This window comes from Dermacentor albipictus, chromosome 4, assembly GCF_038994185.2.
Source record: "Dermacentor albipictus isolate Rhodes 1998 colony chromosome 4, USDA_Dalb.pri_finalv2, whole genome shotgun sequence".
In the NCBI taxonomy this organism is placed as follows: domain Eukaryota; kingdom Metazoa; phylum Arthropoda; class Arachnida; order Ixodida; family Ixodidae; genus Dermacentor; species Dermacentor albipictus.
Window position 1 is genome coordinate 89,550,135 of NC_091824.1, and position 17,460 is coordinate 89,567,594.

The window sequence follows — 17,460 nt, forward strand, 5'->3', positions numbered from 1 at the left end:
CCTGTTGAAACGGGTGCAACAAATATTAAAAATCACTCTTAGCGTTATAAAAATTGAAGCGGTTAAAATTCAGAGTAACTAATAAGTGTGCCGCATTTCATAGTTGCGTTATTTAGGACATGTTGGTTACATGTCCTAAGCAGCCCACGTCAAAATTTAGCGAGCAGAATCATGAACACCAACCATCCATTAAGCAAGTTCGATGAAATACATTTAAATCTTGATGTATAGGTTTCTGGCTCCGCGTTACCGTGACCCACCGAGTAACATACACATGAGAATGTGAGCACCAATGCGCAGATTCCTGCGCAGTTTGTTTGCAACACTAATATTTTTTTGACATTAGTACGCTAGCACGCTCTCCTGTTGTACGTACGAACCGCGTCAAAAGTTAACGGCGCGCGAGATATCGCAAGAGGCTAAACATTTCTACAGTATTGACACGAAGCGCGGACTTATGATCTGCTGTGTGGACTAACGCAAATTAACAACACAGCGATGCACTATTTCAGTGACTGCAAGCAAAAACTGGGTGACTTTATCACGAAGCACGGGCCACACGAGCTTCTGATACCAACTGTACACAAAAATTTATAAAATATAATTCCTCACCGTGAGTACCTGGCTCCACATGCCTTTCATAAATATCAATCATCAAAACTTAGGCGACAGTATTTCCGATCTCACTCAAAAACCGATACGCTCGGACGGAGCATCCAAGCGATGCCTCAAGTAGGTTCTGTTCTCAAGCAAGCAATACAGAAGCGTCAAACACGCAAGACTGAGCCAAGCGGAACATTAAGTTAAGGGAAGCTGTGCGAAGCGTAGCGAACGTTTCGCCTTCATTATGTGGTTACACCCTGCACGACTTGCTTATCCTAGGCATGCTTAGCCATCAGAATAGCGCAGACAAGGCTACTATCTTTTTTTTTTCTTAACTGTCTTCTTCTACAGTTTTGTCTTGTTCTCTGCGTATTGCGGCCGTCGCGAATGTTTCACGTTAACTACTTGGCACGCAAACACGCTTCGGTTAAGACTTCATTATTCTCTTCGTGTCCTCTCCTGCAGCTCGTCTTCCCAAACTTGTTTATACAGGCACGTGTAGCTGCGTGTCCTGCCAACTGCAGGAGCAGATGGGGCTCGGCGCTTACACGTGTGCTCAATTAGTGCAAGAATGCGATACTGCTTTGAGCGTCGGACCCCTCCCCCCCCACAGTCAAAAACAACACTGTATCGGTTTTAGCTAGGTTATATATGCAATGCCATTGAAAAAAGAAAAAAAGAAACCACTCCAGGCTGTATTCGCCAGAACATCCGGATTTCAAAAGCGCCCTCATAGAACAAAAATATGAGAGTTGTGCATTCGAGAGTAGGATAATTTTCTAAAAGCTATCCAAGTTTTCATGATAGCTTTCGCGATAGCTTAAAAAGAACTTTGAGAGAAATTGCATCCTGTGAATTTTGTGCGCGCAAAATTATAATTCTGCTGGAAGTTCATTAGGACCGATGCAGTTCAAAGCAAAACTTTCCTATGTTCTTCATTTGATAAGCCGTTAAAATGCAATTCGGGTCTCGACCACTGCTTGGCGGCCCGAATGTTCACTGCACTGCGGAATGTCATGCATTGAAAATGAAATAAGAAGCAATGCTGAATTCAGAGGCAGAAGTCTACTTCACATTCGGTTTTCGCCCTTAAAACAAGTAGTGCTCCGATCAAATCTTCTAAAATTATGTTTGGTGTATTCCACTATCAAAGTGATTCGAAGCACACGATTATTAAGCTTAATTTGATTATATAGCTGAGATCCAACGCAAACATATAACACTGACTTAATTTTTTTGCTTTCTAACAAAGAATCTTATTAATACTTCAGAAGCGACTGAATGCTCCTTGACGAAGTTACAGAACACGTCATCTCTTATATGCATGACGGGAACATGAAATTCAAGGCAACACAATTCACAACACAATTCAACAACGTGTTTTTTTTTAACGTTTTCCTCTCTGTCCTCTTTATAAACCCTATCTCCCATCCTCAGTGTAGGGTAGCAAACCGGAGACCGATATCTGGTTGACCTCCCAGCCTTTCCTCTTTATCTCTCTCTTTCTCAAGGCAACACATGTAACAAATATATTTCGTTCTCTTAACCATAATTTGTCTTGCATATTTAACTTTTATATGAGCTGAAACCTCTTATTCACTATAATTTTCGTTTTGCGTTTAACATGACCATTCGTAGTTTCTAAAACAAATGGCATATGAAAAACGAACAATCAACGCGTTATCCTGTGGCTCTTGCTATAGCTCGTCTTTATCCAGCCCGATATGCATACTGAATAATGTAGAAACAAGCGTCAAGCCTGCGCAGTAGCTCATTGTTTTATTTTTCATGCAACTAAAGTAAATTATAAACGAAGGGCAGCCATGTACTGGGAATAGTACCGAAACACATTGCTTCCAAGTAATACAAGACAACATAGCTTTCGTGCCGGGCATTACACAGGAGACTACATGCCAGTGTGGTAGTTGTTATCTGCGATTAATTAACATCCATGTATTCCTAGCTATTTTCACGGTGGTGTCCTAGGCGCGAACATTTGAGCGGTAAGCATGATGTGTCTATAACTGCAGACCAAAAGCAGCAGTGAAGCCGTAAGCTTGCTGGTAGGTCCACGCTGACGCGTCTCTTCCTGCATTAAATATGCGTTTACAATGTGTAAGGGACCGGGCACAAATATTGCAACACAATTGTCTTCTGATGGTTTTGTTGACGTTATATTCTTTACTGCCGTCAGCCAACGACTCGCGTGCCACCGTACCTACGTTATGGCCGAGAGCTGCTAACTCGGCGTGGCGGATCTTACCAAATGTGCGTTATGGAAAGAACGGAATCGTCATTGCCCCAAGTCCATACCTATTAGGGTTCGGAATTTTTCCCGGTCTTATTTTCCCTTGCTTACGTGGATAGAAGCCAGCATAAAAAAAAGAACAAAAAAAAGAACGAATGGTACGTCAAGGGAGTGCACACACACTAACGGTGCCCGCCTATGGTGACTCCGATCGCATAGACTTTATGTACACACGTCATAAGGCAAGTGCGATAATCCCGGGTAGGTCGTTGGGTGTGTTGGCAATCGTATACAGGAAAGAAAATCGGAATTACTTTTCGCGTTTCGATGCGGCGAGAGCGGTTTTTAACCTTAGAGCGAGATACGCAGAACTTGTGCGGGTTTTTTTTTTTTTACGTACCGGAAACACAGTTGCGGAATGGCGACTCATCAAAGAGATGCGTTCCCAGAACAATAAAAAAAACGAGCATGGCCTTGCCGAGCACGTATATAGACATAGTCCTCGCATCGATTGGGATAACGCCGCCATCATGGGCAAAGAAAAGAATATGATGACACGGCTTCTGATAGAATCTTTGTTGATCGAAACGACGGCCGATAACATCAAAAAGAGAAATGGGGACCTACTTGCTATCGCCGCTGATTACATCATATCTTCGCACATCATCTTGGCACGACCAACAGGTCTTGTCTGCCTTAGTGTGAACAAGGAACCCGTGCGTGCTTCGAAACAACTCTTTGTTTCTTCACCTTGATTTGGTCAGTGACTGAAGCTGCTTCTTCATCATGGCACCTGACCAGACAAATGTTTGCAGAATTCTGCACTAATATTTGTATATCCGTGAATATTCGGTAGGCCTTCAGTTGTACCCAGTCAGTGTGCCGTCCAGTTCGTTTCTTTTTAGAGCGCAGCTCTTTGGCGTCCGTTCCTGGGTTTCGCGTCGGCGTTGTCGTCGGCCTCGTAACCAGCTCCGCCCCCCTTTCATCCCCCCAGCGCTAGCAGCGACCGACTGATACCGCTGGATGCCGCTGACGCCGCTAGAGATTCAAGATAACTTGACTGCATAGAACACCGTCGCCGCCCTCCCCCCTCTTCCTGCGAGTCTCGGGTTGTGGGAGAATGCGGGAGAACATCCCGTTCCTCTCGCTCGTAACGCGTCCCACGGCTGTGACAACCTCGCGAGGCACTTGTATAGATCTCGTCTTTGAGAATCAAGCATTGGTGTACCAAGTCGAACATATATCAGCCTATTTCTCCGACCACAAAGCTTCCTTCATGACTGTCAAGAACTGTTAGTGGAGTCTTTGTTAAAGGAATACGTGTGAAAAATAAAAAAAAAAAATTCTGTGATAGCGCATACATGTGTTGCTCGATTTCTTTGCCTCAATCTATCGAAAAGGTGAAACAGCTTATTTGCTGCGCTCAAATTTCGCATTAGGAAGTAACGTAATCGTCGGTAATTTTTTTCCAAGGACTTTTCGCGCAATCTTTATTTTCTGCTTATGCAACCGATGAAACTTTCCCAGAAGTGAAGATCCTAAAGAACGCCAAGTAACAACTCCCCCGTCTGCGTTTCCGCATGATGCTTTGTCAGTTGCATCACAGTGAGTGACAGTGAGTGAAGGCGCGCGCATGAATTTCCTGTGTCTATTAAGAAACAGGTTGCACCCTTAAAGAACCAGCACACCTGCATCTTGCTTCACACATGACGCACATGTTTGTCCTGTCTCGTAGCGACAACAAACAGCGGCTGTTCAAGGTGTTTGTGGATGTTTTCCTCAACACCGGATTAAGGAAAGGTCGCAGCACAAAGTATACGGGAAAGCCTGTCCAATGATGCCCATATTTGAAGAAACTGAGGTCGGTCGCAATATTTCCATTACGGTAAAGACGTTTCTGAACGGGTAGCTTGGAAGTGAATGTTCTTGAGAATTAATGCAACATTCAAGCGACGACTAAATAAGCTCGCACACTCGAAGGCTACTTACACAAACTACAAAACTGAGGGCGCTCTAACTACGCAAAATTAGAATCGTGGAAGGACGCCGAATGTACATGTTCCATACGATCCAATCGAAGGGGCGCATGTAATGATATTTATTTTATGGCTCCGCCTGTAGAGAGCAGATTCTCGTACACGTATGCTTTCTTATCTTACCACCGGTATACAACACTGCGCCGTTACACAGGTTGCATCCATATGTCTAGCATAGCCTTGCAGCGTTGTGACTCAAGATGTTAATCCAACAAGCCCCCCCCCCCCCCCCCCAAAGCCTTAATCAATTCTTATCCTAAAGGAATAACGTGCAATTTATTATTATTCTTCTTGGTCGATGTAAAAGTTCAGTTGGTAATTATCGTGCGTGCAATATTATGTATCTTCGATATTCAACTGCCCCCCGACTTCAACCATTTCAAGTTGCCTCGTACCACTTAATTATCGTCAGCCAACTACCATTCTAAACCACTGTTCATATGCGCACCCCGCATGTATTGTTCCATGTTTCATCTTTGATGCATAATAAACAACGTGAGGAAGAAAGTAAACCTGACCGTTTATGCACCTTGAAATGCCTCTCAAGATCCCGCAGCGCCGCGTGATCGGTGACTGTAACTTTGGCTGTGCCCAGCCGCGCCTCCATCCGATGAGCGCAGAGGGAAGGAAGTTTGAGTCACGCGAAGGGCATGGCGAAAGTGCCAGGGTGATTTGGCGTGAGGAACCTGTTTGTGATTCTCTTATGGGGTGGTATTTGTACCTTTGTTTTGCCCCGTGGGCAGGAAAACCCGATCACGCGGCGTGTTGTCACGAACACCGATGCCCATTGCTACGTATCCAAGTTCGGTCGCCTAGAAAAGAACTAACGGCCTTTCAAGCTTCATTATTGAAACCCGTTGATTCTGTCATACTTATTGATAAAATCGAATTTTTCCTTTTGGGATCCCACTCATGTGCTTTATCCAAAACGTGCATGTGTGTGCAAGTTCGTGTGCACGCGCGCACACGCACATCCTAAGGGTACCTGCCTTTATATACGCTAGAAACAAGCGTATTGTTTTGTCATTAGTGCGAAGTCTGTAATCTCTTTCTGTTCCTATTGCAGTATTCTATGGTTTCTCATTGATTTGCTTTAGTCTTTGCCATCTGTCATATTACTCTTTGTTTCCTCTTTACGCCCTTTCCTCCGATCTTCAATTTTTATGTTTCTGTCCTCTCCTTCCTGAAGATTAGGCAGGCGTCATGTCCTTCCCTGTGGTAGTTACCAGGATGCTCCTTGCCTTATTTTCCCCTCTGCACATCTAAATCGTGTACATGTATTGCTTTCAAACCGAATAATAATAATAATAATAATAATAATAATAATAATAATAATAATAATAATAATAATAATAATAATAATAATAATAATAATAATGCATTTACACAATATAATACCTATGGTTCACTCCGTAACCAGTCATTCATGCCAGAAATGTCCAATCAGTCACTTTTGCTTACCCTTTCCACTCTTCACCTTGAACCGCAGGTTCTTCCATTCTATTTTGATGCTCTCGAAGTTCCGGCTGCCGCTTGCCCTGCTGTCGATGGAGCTCGTTATCGACCGCTGGTCGTCCAAAGTTACTGCACAGAACAAAAGGAATACCTTGAGCTATCTTACTTCTGCGACGCCGAAACCTCCGTACCGCAGTTCGGTTTGCACAACTTTTGTAAAATTTCGTCGTCACCCGAAGCCGAGGTAGTTGATGCGTAACGTTGATTGGTAGGCAATTTCACAGCTTCAACACACTTCAGAAGCACTTTATTTAAGAAGCAGTTGCTAGAGAACAATATTACTGCTGAAAAACATGTTCTTCTGTAATATTTCAGGAACAATTATTGATTACGATTATATTTCTGAGCCTACTTCACGAACTTTGAGTATAACCATCTATCTAGCCTCTTAACACCCCTCTTCAAAAAATAAATTTACTTTAGAATTCATTTGGTGCTCGCCTTAAAGTGAACACGCGTCACAAAAGTTCCTCAGGCACAGTGGACCGGCTGTTTAGAGCTGTGCCACGTGTGCAGTAAGAGTCTAATGGCGAATTCGGCAGATCACACCGGTACACCACCGGGGTGCCCCAATACGCCGTTTCATCCACTCATCGTCGCCCCAGGGTGCTCCGGAGCACGCCGGTGCGATTTGCCGAATTCGCCATAACTCTCAGGTATCACTGATGTACAACTAAACCCGGAGGCTGCGCCTGAAAAGAAAAAAAAAAGGAACGGGGACACCACGCTGTGTTCACGAGCGCGTCGCCAGATGGTGCAGCGTATCCAGAGAACGCGAGAGAGAGACAGAGAGAGAGAGGAGCCCAGCCGCAGCACGCAGCGCGGATGCACCGGCGCGCCACGCATCTCAGAGGCCACGCAATGAAGGAGGCGGACTTCGCGCAGACTTTGCGAGTGCACCGTCAGATAGCGCAGCCTGTTCAGAGAGAAGCCTGAGAAAGGAGCACAGCTGGCTGCAGTACAAAGTTAACGCTTGACACGCTTTGGCGTTGACAGTAAGGTGTGTCGCTGCTAACGTTGCTTGAATGCTCATCGTTGTAACGTCGGCTGCCGAGCGCTTTTTTTAATTATTATTATTCAAAAGCAGTGTAAGGAAGCCAAAGGATACAGACTGAAAGTGGCGGAAGTAGATACAGAATACTGTCCGCACTAGCAACTGCATAAATAAAATCTAGGTTTCGCATAAATATTACGCGACCGATGAATGACTGACACTTCCAACATTTGTAAGTTCGCCCCCCCCCCCCCCCCCCGAACTTATTCACTGCGATTTCTGCTATCGTTCAGCGGTGCATTCTCCGCCAAATATTTCGTCAAGTCATCTGCGGAATAGAAAAGCGGATTGCAATTAAGCCTGGCCAACAAAAAAAGAAAACCTTTGCAATTCAAATGTAACATAGGATGCATTCATACATAGAAAAAAAATTCTTATAACCCAAAGCTCTTTCCCTAGATGACTTCTGATGTATTTAGATATCAGAAAAGGAGGTAGTTTCTTTCCTATTTTTTATGCCTCGTAAATGTCATTTCATCCTCACTAACGATGTTCTTGGTCGAGCACAAGGCCGCGTCCCCGTTTCGCCAAGTAAAGAAAAAAGAAAGCCGTGTTTTCATTGGACCAGATCCAAAAAGAAAGCTGCACGCCTGAAGAAAACAAAAAAAAAGGAAAGAAAGACTTTCTGCTGTTACCGGCCAAGTTTTTCTAGCAGCCACCTTGAGCCTAAATTCCTTCCAGCCACTACTGCACAGTGCCTGGGATGGAGCAAGATTACGCCGGTTCAAGCATACCCTCCCGGATTTTTCATGACATCACGCGAGCGCCAAGCACACGCATATCAGTATCCTTTTTTTTCTTAAGTTGCTTATTGCTGGCAATTTTCCTTTTCAAATGCTTGTCGCCTGAAATCAAAATTCTGCTTCATACAGTTCGTAGAACTTGCTTTTTTCCTTAAATGCGACGAACTTAATCGAAATCAGTTCAGAAGTTGTCCATTGAGAGCATTTGTACGTGTAACGTGTATTTAAATAGGAAAATCCCAATCGGCCCCAAATTAGTAGAGCTTCTTCAGAAGCATCACGCGTTCGTATATGTTCAGGCCAGGCTGAGGTCACGTGCGCAATTCACGATAAGAAATGTTTTTGCGGTTTCTCATTCGATTTCACAGCTTAGTTTCTTGAACACCTCAAATATTGCAAACTTGAAGAGAGGGGTACCGGCGAATACACAAGTACGCGTATACAAGGAAAAAGGCGTTAGACACAGACGGACGGATTCCAGCGTCAGGCTGTGTCTAAAGCTATTCTCTTGTGTACGCGTCCTTGTGTATTCGCAGCTACCCCCTTTTCGACTTCATCATTCACCAACTGGCCCAAGAGCCTGCGCTAATGCACCTAAAATACTGTGCACAACAGCACGACACTAAGTCACTGAGAAGGGAGACGTTATGCAAGTAGCATCGCTTTTGAAGGGGGAATTGACATTACGATACCAAATTTCGTTGTAGTGCATTTAATTACCATGAGAATTCAATCGGTATCCTCATTTTGTTTACTTTTAACAAATTTGAAAAAGAAAGTTACATTATAATGTGACAGGGACAAAAATTACTCGTGAGTCGGCTCGTATGCTTCCTAGGTGGTCTTGGTGAGAAAACACTCTTAGTCGGGGTAAACGGGCATGACGAGAAATTAGTCAGCGTCATGCAAGCATCGGAAGTCTGTGAAGGTGTCTGTTAAGGCTTGTCGGCGCTGGTTATACCGAGTCGGGAAAAAGGTTTTCAAGAAAATTATGCATTGTCGGAGCACGTTGAGAAGTGTGGTCAATGCAAAAAGAATACAAGAGGACGTTCGTCTTTGGGATTCCCGGCCTCTTCATTGCAGTCAAAGGTTGTTTACTTCAAACGCATTAGGTATACCACTGCTTTGCTCTTTCTTTCATATTTCTAGAACGAAAGGTTGTGAATGCAATGACAACGGTGAAAAACAAGTAGCAAGGTTGCATTTCACCACGGCTGATTCCGTACTTTTTTTCTGACAGATGCAAGGAAAGATGGAAAAATTAAAAAATAAATAATATCAAGCTGGAGGAAGGGGGTTTCAAAAAATAATTAAAAAAGAGACTGCATGCAGATAAACTGTCAGAATCCGAAAACGTGACCACGATCTTGCTTAGTTCTAGCCTGAGACTCTCGACAGTGAGTGCAACAAGCATGACCTCACCGATTACAAAATACGAACCTGTAGAAATGCTCAGTGCTTAATGGGACCTGTACAAGTTCCCTAGTTTAGCCACGTGTTTGCCATCGCCAGCGTCGCCAACAGTGACCTACAGGACTAACGTCGTATTCATTGTCCTGACGATAGTTCAGGTCAAAAGACAGGAAGGGTGAAGGGGACATGACGCACTGTGTGTGTTTTCGATGTCCGAAGCACCGCCGACAACACCGGCTATCGCGCATTCTCTTCGCACTCGTTTACAGCGGGTGTCGGCCTGGAGAACTTTCCCGTTGGTGGTATGTGAGGATGCGATGGAGATCGAATCTCGGCGATTAAGAAAGATAGGCTTAATATTCGGAGCGCGTCGTGGGGCCACCAGCGGAGAAGACACTTCGAATTACCCATTTGCTCGCAGAGAACAAAGCCACAAAACACGGCTACGATACAGCGCTGTATCTGTATTTCGAACGAAGGATTTGGGTCAAAGTTCACGCTGGGAAAATCCCGAACGTCTACTCATGCGCATCACCCCCCCCCCTCCCGCCCCTTCCCCCTCCCCCCCTCTCCCGGCTTGCAAGATTGTTACGCAAGCAACGGCGTCGTGGACAAATCCGCTAGGTGCATCGCCTGTGACTTCGTCGTGGTGCTCGAACTTCATAGCGACATCCGTCTTGCATTCCATCTCTGTCTTTAGTTACACCTGACTTCTCACAGAAATAGTGAGTGGAATGGCGAGAGTTGTGGTGCAGTAACGGGGCCTTCGTAACTTCCTCGACTGTCGACGCGAAGCCAGAGCACTCGCGCGCAAACAGTTGCGTCGGGCGTGTGTGTTTCCCGAAGCTTTTTTCAGCCTTCACATCGTCGCCACGCATCACGGGGCCTCCGTAACTTCCGACACAGGTAATATTTTATCTAAAGCTCTCGTCCACGGACACTTTCGCGAGGCTGGAAATGGAGGCGCGAGAGCGTGTGAGGCCGTGTGAACGCCGCAGCTTGCGTGTACACGTGTATTCGGTGCCCATGAGCGATAAGCGCGTGACGCAAGGTTGGCGGCAGCGTTTCTCGCCGGCCCCGAACGACGGCTGATCTCATCAGATCGGAAGCGGAAGGCAAGCCGCCGTAGTGGCTTTGGCGTTGCACTGCTAAGCCCGAGGGCGTGGGATCGAATCCCGGCCACGGTGGCTGCATTTTAATGGTGATGAAATAAAAAAGAAATAAAAGGTCGTGTACCGTGCGTTGGGTGAACGTTAAAAAACACCAGGTGGCCGAAATTTATCGGCAGTCTCCCACTAAGGCGTGCCTGGTAATCATATCGTGGTGTCGGCACGTAAAACCCAAGATTTTTTTTTCTTTAACCGAAAACAGCATTTACTTGGCTGTACCGGAAATTCTGCACAGACAGCCATATGTTTCTGGTAGTAAGTAAAGTGCCTACAAGGCGTGATTGCAAGAAGAAACAAAAACGGAAAAGAACGAAAGGCGTGAAGAAGGGGGAGCATTTTGAGAAACGCAAGAAAGTGGAGTCGCTCCCCTAAACTAAGAAAATACAATTTCTTCCCCTCCTCAGATTATGCGTATGGCATCGGTGCGCTGTTGGGTTAGAGGAAGCAGTTGAGAACTCCAAATATCACTGGTTATGATAATGTGAAAAACGAAATCCTAATCTCTTGCAACGAAAATGAATACAAGAGTCAGTGTTTGCTCATTAAATTTAGCAAATGGCAACGCACGCTGACTCACAGCGTTTAGTCTGGTTCTGCATTTGAGTCATTATGTGCTGGTACGGTTCGAAGAAACACGGCATCGCACCTTTTGGCTTATACCTTCTTGAGAACGGGCACGTTTGCCAGCGCGCTGGTAGCTAGACACTCAGTCAAGCGTGAAGCTCCAGCAACATTCATAGCAAGCCGATTTCGATTTGGCAACCACTGAAGCGAGAGTTCGTCGTCATGCATGGCGGGACACACGGTAATTTCGTTTTCGCGGGCAAAGGGCGAATAATCGCACACCACGCAGATTATCCGAAGAGCTAGTCTTCGGATGTATCTCTCCTCCCCCCCCCCCCCCCCTACCTGAGGTGGAAAGATACAACAAATTCGAGGGTATCGTCGTAAAACTGAAACCATGCCGTACCTTCTTCAGCGGGGATTGTTGAATTTTTGCATATCATCTTTCTTGGCAGACGTTCCTTGGAAAACGAGTTCACCGATTCATTTCAAGCTGGGGTATACAGCACGCCTCGGGCTGGGCGCTTACCCAAGCGAGGTAAAAATGAATAGGAAAAACAACTTTTGGCACGACGACTCGCGAAATGCTTCCGAAAGTTAGGGAAAACGCTGATTTCTTACCTTTTAAGCATACGCTGCTGGCCAGCATTGGTGCAGTTATATAACCTTAGCCTACCTTAAACCCTTAAAGTAGAGAGTAAGACCGACCCTTTAAGGCTATTACAATGCATCGTTTGCTCTTGTCTAAGATTAGGGACCCAGCTGTATACTAAAATCGCAGGTCTGGGTAGCAAACCGGATGCTTTTCTGGTTGACCTCCCTGCCTTTCCTGTCCTTGCTTTCTCTCTCCCTCTCTCTCTTTACGTTCCTCTAGAAGTGGCACAGGCGACATTTAGATTGTGAAGAGTCAACTACAGGACCTCCCCTAACGCAAATTTCCGACACCTTCAGAAAAATTTGTTATGAAGCTCCATCCTTGCGTCCAAAGTAATGGTTGTAGGTTAATGTTGAATTTCGTGATTTACATTGTTATTGGCAGCAAGCTAATGTCCTGCGTCTTTTTACCAACATGGCTGCACTCCTGGCTTCAAAATCGTGACGTCAGGACCTCTCCTATGTTGCCTCTTTCCTCGATGAGTGAATGCGATAGTAAGGCTTAGCGTTTGGTTGAAGGCGCCTCGGAACACTGTCGCCGTGAGGGGCTTCCCTGGCGGCGTTACGGCCGTTGCACCTGGACAAATGTGCAATGCACTTCATTTGAATTATGAAAATAGTGATAACTGGTAGCCACAGGCGGGACACTGAAACTTTACATTCCTTTATGTAATTTATCTTCGGCCAACGCCAATTTCCCATTCTTTCGGCGCCCAAAGAGAGGATTAGGTAGATTAAACTCTACGATTGACGGCCCATTCCGTTCAGACCAGCGTGAGCACCTGCGCCGCAGCGTGGAATGTACAGTGCTCACGGAATGAAATGCGACAGCCAGTATTTCGTAGAACCCAGCATATGTGCAGAGAACTCGAGAGTACCATGTCATGTCACTATGAATCTGGTCACTAAAGGTGACTCTGACTCCGCTCTAAGTGTACACACAAAAGTTACGTCGATGTGACATGAACTGCAGCCGGTGGAAACGAAAGTATGGGCATTAGTTAACCCTAAATTGACGCGTTTCATTCCGTGAGCACTGTACATAGCTGCTCAGCAGGAACGCTCATCGGTGCGCGCACAACGCTCGCGGCAGCAGCGGGAGCTATGAACGCTGGCCTAGCATCGGCAACGCCGATTCAGCGGAGCGCGACCTTGAGTCCCCTTGCCTTCATCGCTTTTGCAGCAAAATGCACTGCGTGCCTCTGGCGACCTCCTAAACACTCCACGCGCGGGCCGGCCGGGCATGCGTGTCGATACCATGACAACACGGCGTCGGTGGCGGAGAGCGCCAACAGTTGCGACAGCACCCGAGGCGTGAAGGCATCTCGAGCGTTCTTCGGCATAACAGCTCCGCGAGCCTGAACGCTCGACTTGCCCTTTTATGGAGTCATTATTACGTGCCAACGCTCATGTTCGTGGTCGGGCCTTCATGCACGTGTGCATTCGCAATGCATAACAAGCGCACTCGGGTTGATTTTGAAGCCAACTTTCTTTACCACCAACCTGTGGTTTCGGCTGGTCCAGTCGGCCGCTGGTGAGTTCTCGCCAAATAGATGCTTCGCCACTGTTGCAAATGAAAGAAGCGAGTCCGGCGGCGGGTCTCGAAAGTGGGTACTCCAGCCGTACCAGCGCGATTCTATGCCTTTGGCTACAGCCGCAAGAATTAACATTTGCATATGGTGGCAGCTTCGTCGTTTGAGCAAAAAAATGAGCGCGCACGAATGAGCGCGCACGAAAGGGCGGCGTCCCTTGGTGATGCCGTTGGGAGGCTCCCGCATCGCCTGAGTGACGTCACTTAGCGGCGGATGGAAAACACGATCACGAAAAGTCATGTCTTTCCTGTGCGGCTGGCTTTGGGCGGAAAACAGTTGGCATAATGAGGCCCAACAGGGACTCTGAGACGCCTGTGTTTAGTGAAGCATGGTGGCGTCCAAAAGTAAGGTGTTTTAGCCGGTGATGATACTGTGTTGGGCTTCGGTTATGCCCACCGCCATGCTTGGGGGCGGTTGTGGGACGCATTCGTCGCAAAAATACGCTGCGCATTCCTTATCGTGACGCGCCGTTTCGTCTTTACCGGCTCACCTAAGTTTCTCTTACACCGATTCTCACAGGGTCAGTTAAATCATGTTTCCGGTGCGCAACTAAAAGGAAGCAAACACGAGAAACCTATTGGTCTATGTATGCAACGCTTTTATGTAGGCCTATCAACATAGCTTACACGCGCCATCCCAACAGTGCCGCGCGTCTGCAGGAAGGCGAGTCACGTGCACTTCGTTAATCTCAATAGGAGCATTAACAGAAAGAAATACCATCTGTGTCGCGGCCGCCCCGTTCCCGAAACCGAGGTCGCCGCGCTATTAAGTGCGCGCACGTTGAACTGCAAGGGCGAATATACAAACGGGACTTCTCGTTTTCTAAAGTCCACGTGTGGCACCCCCAACATGGAGTTGGCCGATAAAAGGGGAGCTGGCGCCCTCGCGGGTATACATTTTTGCTTTGTCTCATTTCCGTATTCATATCACGCGGCTTCCAATTTCGAACATTCGTTGCCTCTAGACAGCTCTTACGTCTACAGGCAGTAAGAGGCGTTTGCGTGACGCCGAGAACACGTGCGGTTCGGCTGTCCCACGTTTCTCCACGCGTTTCTTCCCGACCTCACTGGAAGCCAAAGCTGAAAGGGGGAAACGAAAATAAAACGAGACCTGAAGTCGGAAAGATTGTACAGTGCGAAGGCAAGAGCGAATTAGCGGCACGTGTACTCGAGGCTCCTGTGAGCAAGGACATGCAGGAATGTCGGGGAACGAAGAGGCGGAGAAGGTAGCTCGTCGGTTTGCAGTCCGAGCAGCCGAAGAATGCACACTCGCAAGCCTACCGTCTGTTCCAAATGAAGACTCGGCTTCATTGGCACACTACAGGGGAACCAGGATACGATATCCTCCCCCCTATAAATCACTCATGAAGGCGGGGCCCACTGATTGGAGGCAGCTCCAGACAGGAACTTCCCCCAACTTAAACCTACTGAGTAAAATGTACCCCACCAGATATGCAGCTAAATGCCCGGGCTGAGGTCAAAAGCCCACCTCATATCACACCGCACGGGAATGCCAACTTATAACAGCAGTCCTCAAAATCATAAATCCAAGTGCGGAGCAATGGGAGGCACTGCTGGCCAGCGACCGCTGCGAGGAGCAAATTGGTCTCCTGCAGCGAGCACCTAGGCCAGCTGAGGCCGTTGGAACCCTTGACAAAGGACCCCACCTATGCTAAACCCAGTCAAGAGCGTCCAAGAAGACCCTGACGGACTACAACAAACGATCCTGTCGAGACCAACAAATGTTTTTGATGACGATGATGATGATGATGTGTGCAAGGTCACCAATATAGCGACCAGCACCAGTACAGCGAATTGCTCTTTTCTTTGTTAGATCGTCCCGTCTTTGTAAATGTAAGGCTACGAAAGCTGCACCACCTCGATAGAGCCAAATATTTAAAAGAACCTGGAAGTGTCTACGTCCTTGCGCTATTCTTGGCAAAATACGTTGAGTTGAAACGCCACAGCACCATGCATGGAGCCGTGTCTGTGTAGACACAAGTCACCCTCATGCCATTTCGACGAATACAGAGGAACGCACTGGCGAACTGCGCCGGAATTGATGACACACGAGCTTGAACGGCCGGGCGCCAAGTAGTGCTGGCATGCCTTTCGTTACACACTCGCAGGAGTCCGTTACTTTTGCTCACGACTGTACGTGAGTACATAAACATGGCCCAGGCTTTGCCTGGCTGGTTTTGAGATGTTGAAAGCTTCACGCAGTGCAGCCAGCGGCTGTAGGTCCTATTGCTCAGCTAAGCGAGGATAGTAGTGGCTATTGATGAAACTCACACTGCATGTGTTACAGAGCGATCGGTGTATAAATATGCTCGCAGTAACCCGAAATGCTTTGAAGCGCACTATACTTCAACGCTCGCATGTTCTATGCTCTCAATGTACGTTCAATGCACGTTCGCTCTTTATACCTGGAACTGCCGTAGTCATTGTCAAGGCAGAGAACAGATCTGGTAGCAGGTCTCACTTCGGAATAACAGCTTCGATATGCCGCGGATGCTATCCGGGGCATTGTCAAATTCCACCATATTGCCTCATTCACCACCATGCCAGCTGTGAGTGGTTTTGAGGGCTGCTTGGCCTCTTTGATTGGCTGAAAACGTCGTCATTGCAGAATTAAACAATATGACGGAAGTGGACACTGTCAAGCATAGGCGCCAGCTACGGTAGGCCGCGGAGTCGGAGCCCCCTGTGAGATTTTCAGGAAAAAGGGAAGCTCCACCGATGTGGAAGCCTACCTCCCCCCTCCCCCCCACCACATACATCATATACATACACTTAAAATGTCATTATCGGAGTTTTGTCTCCCACATCATTTGAGGTTTCCTTTGACTTGGCTCGAACTTTTCAACAAACATTTTATTCTAGTTAATAGCTTACTGCATCATTGCTGCGCGGACGTGCACGGCTTTTAATTCATAATATCGCTTTACTTCTGCAAATACTGACTTTAGGAGGACCAGCGCATTAGAAGCACTAGCGGCGACTACATCTTCCGTATTTTTTCACTTCAACATTGTTTTAAATTTCCACTGTAAACACCACGAAGATGCCCAATATATTTAAATATACACACAGATAAAGCTTATTATATTTTCGAAAGAGAAGGATCCAGCCAATTAAAAATTATTTCAAAAGGTACGAACATCCTATGCCTAGAGAATGAATATGTTGCTATATGTTCAGCTCGCTTCAAATTGCTTTGCGTGCTTTCTTGACCCTTAAAAAAACCTGGAGACTTCAGTGACCCCTTCGACAGAGTCTTTGATCAGCGGCGTGTGAAATGCACGTGATTGTCATGTGTCTCAGTATTTCTTCTTTTTCCAGTAAGCAATGCTGACGACTCATGAAAAAAGAAAACTCTTCTAATAATTTACAACATTTATGAGGGAAAGAAACATCGTCACCTGCACGCAGAGGTCATACATATATACAGAGTGTCCAAATTAACTACCATGCATCCCGTTTTATATTTAAAAAAAAGAGCAAATACATTACTCGAAGAAAACCTAGTGCATATTGTTTCCCGTATGGCGGAGTAGCCGCCAGTACTTTCCTCATTACTGAGATTTCATGAGGCAATTGTAATTGATTATCTAACCTGAGATGTACTATCCTAAATATCAAAATGTCAATGACGTATTTGTAGGCACAGCCAAGGGACATATAATTGCGGTATTTAGTACAAATTTCTTGCGTACCAATTTTTTCCGACTGATACATAAACCACGCCAAATATGAAAAATACCACGTGACTGCGCTCCTATTCACATAACAAAGAAGCGCCCTCGAACAAGCTCTCTCTGAGTTAGCCAGAACAAAATAAAGGAAATAAAGAAAGACTTCGGGGTCGAG

General features: G+C 46.4%; 1 protein-coding gene across 2 annotated transcripts in view; it reads right to left on the reverse strand.

Moving 5' to 3' along the window:
• Positions 1 to 17,460, reverse strand: part of LOC135917683 (ATP-binding cassette sub-family G member 1-like) — an 86,630-nt gene that overhangs the window by 52,619 nt on the left and 16,551 nt on the right. The window contains exons 1-2 of one of the 2 annotated variants that reach the window (XM_065451256.2): positions 13,503 to 13,678; positions 6,349 to 6,471 (exon numbers count right to left, since the gene is read on the reverse strand). Coding sequence is in view for 1 of the 2 variants with exons in the window: in XM_065451255.2 (XP_065307327.1) it covers positions 6,349 to 6,471 (123 nt within the window). In the remaining variant the exon portion in view is untranslated. Of the gene's footprint in view, positions 1 to 6,348; positions 6,472 to 13,502; positions 13,679 to 17,460 lie in introns of those variants that run through there. The other variant, XM_065451255.2, reaches the window with a different exon arrangement.